Source organism: Tenrec ecaudatus, chromosome 6, assembly GCF_050624435.1.
Source record: "Tenrec ecaudatus isolate mTenEca1 chromosome 6, mTenEca1.hap1, whole genome shotgun sequence".
Taxonomy (NCBI): domain Eukaryota; kingdom Metazoa; phylum Chordata; class Mammalia; order Afrosoricida; family Tenrecidae; genus Tenrec; species Tenrec ecaudatus.
In genome coordinates, this window is record NC_134535.1 from 75,235,637 (window position 1) to 75,243,636 (window position 8,000).

General features: G+C 51.0%; 1 protein-coding gene across 1 annotated transcript; it reads left to right on the forward strand.

Annotated features, from left to right (window-relative positions):
• The first annotated feature begins 5,774 nt into the window (after window positions 1-5,774).
• Window positions 5,775-6,569, forward strand: APOF (apolipoprotein F). Its single transcript, XM_075553241.1, has one exon. The coding sequence runs from the start codon at window positions 5,775-5,777 to the stop codon at window positions 6,567-6,569; it is 795 nt and encodes a 264-aa protein (XP_075409356.1).
• Window positions 6,570-8,000: the final 1,431 nt, after the last annotated feature.

Genomic DNA, 8,000 nt, shown 5'->3' on the forward strand with positions numbered 1-8,000 from the left:
ACCTTGGGACTCTACTCAAGCACTCCCTCAATGCATGAATACTTTCTTCTATTAAATTGGCATTCTGTGATGCTCACCCTCCCGACACAACCGCTGAAGCCAAAGTGGGTGAACAAGCAAATGTGAAGAAAGCTGATGGTGCCTGGCTATCAAAAGAGATAGCGTCTGGGGTCTTAAAGGGTTGAAGGTGAACAAGCAGCCATCTAGCTCAGAAGCAACAAAGCCCACATGGAAGAAGCACACCAGCCTGTGTGATCACGAGGTGTCAAAGGGATCAGCTATAAGGCATCATTAGAAAAAGAAAAAAATCTTACCATAGTGAATGAAGTGTAGATTGCAGAGTGGAGACCAAAGCCCATTTCTCAGCCACTGGAGATCCCCTCACAGAGGGGTCTAGGGGAGGAGATGAGTCAATCAGGGTGCGATGTAGCACCCATGAAGAATACAGCTTTCCTCCAGTTCCTAAATGCTTCCTTCCCCCCAACTACCATGATCTGAATTCTACCTTGCAAGACTGGATAGAGCAGAGGTTGCACACTGGTGCATATAGGAGCTGGAGGCACAGGGAATCCAGGGTGGATGATACCTGCAGGACCAGGGGTGTGAGGGGCAATACTGGGAGGGTAGACGGTGAGTGGGTTGGAAAGAGGGAACCGATTACAAGCATCTACATGTGAGCTCCTCCCTGGGGGACGGACAACAGAAAAGGGGGTGAAGGGAGGCGTCGTGGGACAGGACAAGATATGATAAAATAATAATTTATAGATTATCAAGGGCTCATGAGGGAAGGGGGAACGGGGAGGGAGGGACCAAAAAAGAGGACCTGATGCCAAGGGCTTAAGTGGAGAGCAAATGCTTTGAAAATGATGAGGGCAGTGAATGTACAGATGTGCTTTACACACTTGATGTATGTATGGATTGTGATAAGAGTTGTATGAGCCCCTAATAAAATGTAAAAAAAATACCCAAAAAACAATAGAGGTACATACACTGGTTCATACTAACAAACAAACAAGCAAAAAGAGTGAAGGGGTAAAATTTAGACTGTCAATCAGGTCACCGCTTGATGACCTTATTTGGAGGTGCCACAGATAACTAGCTCGCTAGAGGCCAGACCCACACTCTGCTTCATATTTCTGATGACCAGCCACATGGAGCTACGCTGATGGAGCCTGAGCCTTGGAGCTGGAAGAGCCAGGTAGAGACCCACACCAGCATTGAGATGCTTTCATCACCACTGGATCCACAAGAGTTTCCACCCACTGGCCTGTGATCTTCCTGCATTCAGAATCATTACATGGCTACATGAGTCTAAAGAGGAATTTAGAGACTAGTATCAGACATATGGGCTAATATCGGACTTACGAACTTGATCTGGACTGGGCTGGGATGTTTTATTAATATACAATTACTCTTTGATATAAAGCTCTCTCATATGGATATATGAGTGCCCTGGATTTGTCAGTCCAGATGAACACACCCACCATGGCTCTAGGGCAACCCTGGGGATGTCAGGCAACAATATTGGGAAGAATGAAGGAGACCTTCTCATTGGCCTCTTCCCTTTGGCCCCATCGTTAGAGAGGAAACTTTGTGGCACAATGTTATATGGGTGTTTGCATCGGTTTCAGAAGTCATGGTTTCTGTCTCTGTTTTCCACAGGGCAATTCCTCTTAGATGCGAAATAAAGCCCGCTTGCTGTAGGTTTGATGTAGACTTAGAAATAGGTACTGAGCACCATGGCAATGAAGCTGTTTTGTTTATGGATTGAATTGGAATTTAAAAAGATCAGATTGAAAAATCTGTTCTGATTCAGTCAGACTTGCCAGGAGGACCTACCTAGTTTCTCAGTCCTCCATCTGAAATGTCATTGCATAAGAATGATTTCAAGGTCACCTACCCTGAAATTGAGATCCCTGGGTGATGCAAACAGTTTGTACTTGGCTATCACCCTAGGAAAAGTGACTCAAAGCCACTGCAGAAAAAACACCTGTCAGTCTGCTTCCATGGAGCATCCTGTGGAGCAGTGTTACTGTGTGACACGGGGTACCATGTGTCAGGATGGACTCCACGGCTGCAGCTTTTACTTTGTGTTGAGAACCTGAAACCACTGACATTCCTGCCTTCCTCTACGCTTATGCCTAGGGCAAACCTTAGGGATATGGGCCAGGCAAAGCAGGAGCCACCAAGAGAGAAGGCCCGGGGCTCACTCAAAGTAGCATGCACATGCTGATAGTGATTGTGGCATTATGACTTTTTAAACAAGAAGGCCTGTTTGTCAGCATGGGACAAAGGTGAAGAAGCCAAAGTTGGTCCCAAGAGATGGGTAAATATTTGTGGCTGTTATGACCTTCACTGTTCTCTGAAGGGGCCAACTGTTGCAGCCGTGGTAGGAAGCAGGGCTCAGGGAGCAGCCTTTCCAGTGAGGGAGGCATCAGGCAAGAGGACGCGTGGGGACCATCACATCCCTTGCTCTTTTTCCAAACCGTTGAGGATCTTTCCAAGCCCTCCAGGCTGGAGATTAAGGTATGTCCAGGGTCACTGAAGTTTCCACGGATGAGACACTTTCTTGCTCTGCCTTCTCTTGGTGACTCTTTGTCCTGAGCCGCTCCGCATTTCCTAATTGGAGCACTGCTCCTTTCCAGTGACTTACTCCTGCTGTGCCTCCGCAATGCCATCCGTGCTGCCCTGCTGTGTCTTGCTGTCATCAGTGGCTGCCTTTCCAAGAAATGCCCAGAATGGGGCCCTGCCCTTCCAGCCATCTTTCCCAGAACCTGGGCCTCCACCAAGCATGCCCTCCAGCCAGATCCCTCTCCTGGATGCCAGGTCCTGCCAGGCTCTCTTGCATAGAGTCCCATCTCTAGCCCCACTGCCTGAACACCTGTCTAGCTTAGCTCTGAGTGTAGCCCTGAAGGAGATTGGCTGCCCAAGGGAGGCCCACCTTTTGCAACTTCAGCAGTTTTCAAGGGAAGGAAAGGACGCCTCCGAGGTCGTCGCCCGTGAGATTCAAAGGTTCAACGAGGAGGAACGGATTGACGATGCTGAGCTGATTCTGCAGCATCTGGAGGGAACCTCAGGGGAGGGTGGCCGGGCCCGGCGTTCCGCTGAGCTTCCTGAGGGTTGTGCCCATGGGCCCGGGAGGCTGCGGCATGACATGGCAGTGCTGTTGATTGACTACATTGAGAAAGTCCCTGCTACAGAACTGACGACCAAGCTCAAGACTGCTGCCATCCTTGTCACCCAGGACTGCACTTATGAGGCTTGGGTGCACGTGGACGAAGTAAGCAAAGAACTGATAAAGAGCCAAGAATTGAAGAACATACCATTGTCTATAGAGAATGAAGTCTACTTTTCAATGCGTGCTGTCGCATATCTGACTCGCTTTTTCTTAGAGGAGGCACAGAATCTTTTCCAGGCTTTGCTCGGGTAGCGAAGGCCTCCTGGCAATTGAGTTCTTTCCTCAGAGGACTCTAGAACGATGCATAGAACTAGGCACAGTAGCTAGTGAGCCATGTTGAGGGCAGCTTAGAATCAATATATGCTTTTCATTAATCCTAAAAGAAACACGTGGCCGCAGGTCGTCTTGTCCCTCTGTGAGTAGGGCCTCGTCCCTACTGTCCCCCAATATCTCTTTCTTCCTTTAGAAAGTTATCAAATAATGTGCCTTTAGTGAGAACGAGGGAAACTGTTACTTGGAGGACTAAGATGTGCCTGCCCCGAGCATAATATCTTCAGTTGCCCTCTATGGATTTGGAAGTTGGACAATGAGTAAAGAAGACCAAGAATCGATCCCTTTGAATTACGGTCTCGGAAGTGAATCTGAGCTATATCACGGACTGTCAGTAGAATGAACAACTCTGTCTTTGGAAGAAGTCTGGCCAGGATGCTCCTTAGAAGCAAGGTTGGCAAGACTCCGGCTTTCATAACTTGGACGTGCTGTAGGAAGGACCAGTCCCTGGGGAAGGACGTCATGCTTGGTGAAATAGAGGAGCAGCAGAAAGGAGAAGGGCCTCCGCGAGATGGACTGACGCCATGGCCACAGTCGTGGGTTCAGCTGGAACCACTGTGAGAATGGGGCCGGCCGGGCAGTGGTGTTCTGTCGTCTGTGGGGTCACTGTGAGTCAGAACCGACTCGATGGCACCCTACCATTAGCAAAATCATCCCTGTTTTCCCTCCATTTACCGTGTACTTCCTCATTCTGCAACCAGATGCTGTGGCCTGCTCCTTGTCAAAACAACAAAGAGATGCTCTATACAATTGATGTATGTATATGTATGGACTGTGATAAGAGTTGTGTGAGCCCCTAATAAATTGTTTAAAAAAAAAACACAACTTTGATAACTGTAAAAAAAAAACAACAACAAAGAGAAATAAAAGATGCTTCTTAAATCTGAATCACAGCAAAAAAAAAAAAAAAGCGATCTGTGAGCTCCCTGGACTGTGTGTCTCCTTGATTCCTGTCGTGGACTACAACGGGTATTTTGTGTGGGACAAGGTCGGCAGTTCAAACCCACCAGCGGCTCAGTCAGAGAACGACGAGGCTGTCTGCTCCCCTGGTGACTTAGAGTCTAGGACCCTCTATCGAGCAGTTCTACTCTGGCTTATAGGCTGGTTGTAAGGTGGAGTTGGGTTTAGCAGGCAGACGTTGTGGGTAGTGCACACATTAGGGAGCCACGCTGGGCCACATGCGATTTCCTCGAGTCACGGTAGACGCAAAGGTCGTGGGCTTGAGGAGGGAGAGGCATTTTAGCCTTTCCTTATTTAGCTTCCCTACACTTTCGAAATGCCAAACTAGATGGTTATTTCATTTTTAAGCTGAAAAGAGAAAACAAAAGAGAATTACAGATGTCTAATCTCTCCTCAAGGAGCCCTGGTGGCGTAGTGGTTACATCTTGGGCAGATGTTCAAAACCACCAGCTCATTGCAGGAGAAGTGGGGGCTTTCTCCTCCTATCAAGAGTTACCATCTCAGAAACTCACAGGGGCAGTTCTACCCTGTCCTGCAGGGTCGCTATGCGTCAGCATCAACTTGACGGCAGGGAGTTTTGGGGATCACTCTTGACTCTGATTCTGCCTGGCTTCTAGCAGGGACATACCCCGGGAGGGACAGGGTTTTCAGGATTGAGGGTGAATGTGTCACCAGAGGACAAGGCTTGAGCAAGCAGGACAAAGAGGCAAATATTTGCAGAGGTTATGTTACTTCGGATCCCGATCATCCAGCAAAGCAAATATCTCCATCCTCACGGGCAGGCCACTGGGCAGAGCGTGGCTGAGAAGCAACCAAACCTACCAGGGTAGTCTCACTTCTCATTGACTGGACTGTGCGGTAATCTGGGACCCCTGGAAGTGGGTGGGGGCCCCGGGGGGGGATTGCAAAGGGTTAGCACTTGACTACTAACCTAAAGCTTACCTGGTGGCGCTGCAAAAGAGAGACCTGGCAGTTTGCTCCTATGAGAATGACGTCCCAGGACACTCAGAGGAGCGCAGTTCTCTGTAACAGGCGGGTGGCCGTGGGTCGGCGTTGATTCGAAACCAGTGGGTTTGGCTTTAGTTGACAAGGGTGTGGAAGAAAAGCCGGGGAAGTCCCTAGTGACCTGAAAACGGGGTAGGGGGAGCAGGTGGGAGCAATTGGGTCCCACTCATTTCCTAGGCCTGTCCCTTGGGGGTGATGGATGAGATGCCTTGAAGTCACGAGGCTCCCTTCAGACCCCAAAGCTGAGGGGAACACTTTGTGTTGTGTGCCTCTCCCCGCTCCAGAGTACTCTGTGCCAGGCATGGGTGGCTTCAGACCCGTCATACCAGCCGCACTGCTGCTTTGCTCCTGCCTGCTCGGCCATGTCAGTGCCACTTCATATGGAACCCAGGCAAAGACCCTGAGGAGCCCTCCCTCCGTGGGGACCCAGCCACCCTTCTCTGATTCCCTGCTCTGCCAGACCCTGCTCCCAAAGTCCCTGCCTGGCTTCACCTACATGGCCCCTCTGCCCAGGTTCCTGGTCGGCCTGGCCCTCAGTAATGCCCTTGAGAATGCTGGCTGCCAGGCTTATGGCTGGTCTGTGAAGCGTCAGCTCTATCGCCTGGGAGGTGTGAGAGCCACACAGCTCCTCATCCACCATCTCCAAGGGCCCCAAAGAGGTGGAAGTGTACAGAAGGCAGTGTCCCTGGATGCCCTGATATTGGCTTTGCATCGGCTGGCTGGGGAGCAGCCAGGGCCAGAGAGAGCCCGACGCTCTCTCCACCCCGAAGACTGTGAGCAAGAGCAAGAAGAGACTGTGCACAGTATCCTCCGCTGGGTGCCCAACGTGGGTACCTACTACAACTTGGGCACGGCTTTGTACTACGCCACTCAGAACTGTACGGACAAGGCCAAGGAACGCGGCCAAGAAGGAGCCATGGATCTGGGTTATGACCTTCTGATGACCATGGCCGGCCTGTCTGGGGGTCCTACAGGACTGGTGGTCAGCTCTGCGCTGAAGCCTGCAGTGAAGGCTGGGGTCCAGCAGTTGATCCAATATTTCTATGAGAAAGAGAGGACCACCCCAGTGCCAGCAACTAGCCAGGAGTATTGGTGAACACTGTCAGGCAGAAGCAGGAGCTAGTGGGGTGGTGGTGGTGTGGGGGAGATAACCCGAGCTGGTGAAAACACTATAAGGATGTTGTGAGAGGCCAGCCCCACCCTCCCCACTTCGGTGGCCTTCAAGCCCAGATGTGAGGAGCTGGCTGTTTCAGATAACATTGAAGATGGTTGCTTAGCTCTGGGTCTGCCGACAACAAACTTGCAGTGGAAAATTTCCTAGCTACTCTCTCCCCATAGACCTGAGCTAGAAAACTCTCCACCTCCCCTCCCCACAGTGCCACTTCACAGGCCCCCAGCTAGGGATCCCTGAACCTCCCAGTCAGAGCTCAGGACGCCCCAGTCCCTTTCTTTCCTTTCCCCTCCCTCCCAGTGGCGCAACTTCTCTGACCCCAATTTAGGGACCTGTGAACCTCACCAGCGAGCTCTGAAATAAACCTTTGAAACTGTTTTCTGCCTTTGCCTTCTTTCTTTCTGTCGTCAAATCAACCTGACAGACACCACAGATGCCAGTGTCAAGTACTATGGACGCAGGTAGTCAGTTCCGCTCCTGACCAGAATGGACCGGCTCAAGAGCCATTTCTTAGACTCTGAGGCTGAGGTGTGTGTGTGTCTTGCCTAGGCTATACAACGGCAGCAAACACAAAATAAAAGCTCCTTAATTAATAATGATTCCGTGCTTGGCTGCTAACCTAAAGGTTGGCAGTTAGCACTCACCCTGTGCCCCCAAGCGATCTACTTCCGTAGCGCTTGCAGTCAGGAAAGTCCTCTGCGGGCAGTTCCACTGCCCCCGGGGTCGTTATGAATAATCAAACACCGACTCAAAGGCACACAGACACGGAATAAATGTAATATTCGGACAATTTGTATGTGCATGTTCAAATTCCAGATCTGGGGTTTATTATTCAGGGGGAAGGCGGTGCTGTAAACTGCAGCAACTTAAAAAATCTGCAGTTTGGAGTCAGAGGATTGGGGTTTGGATCCAGGCTCCACCTGTCAGTGCCTCTGGGATCCCTGACAAGCCATTGAACTTCCTACTCGACGCTGAGTTTCTTCATCTGGAAAACGGGGATAATGGTTCTCACTTCCGGGGGCTGCTGGAGTAACGGAAATGTACGATGACGAGCACCCTCAGCAGCTGTTATTGTTTTGATTTCCTCGACCCTCCTCTTCCTAGTTCTGCATGGCGACATTCCGGTTCCACCCCTTCCGTTCAGCTCGGAGCACCTCCACGGCTCGGAGCTAGTCTCGCTTCCCAGGCTGCGGCGCAGATTCTCCGAAATCAGCTGGTGCCCACGTCGGCTGCTCCTTTCGGTGGACTGCCCCCCTCCGCAGGCAGGGGGCGGGACGAGAGAGGCCTCCCCCACCAATCGCTGGAGCCGGGGGTGTGGTTTCCCTCCCCGCCCCCGACGTCGTTTGTCCCGCCCCC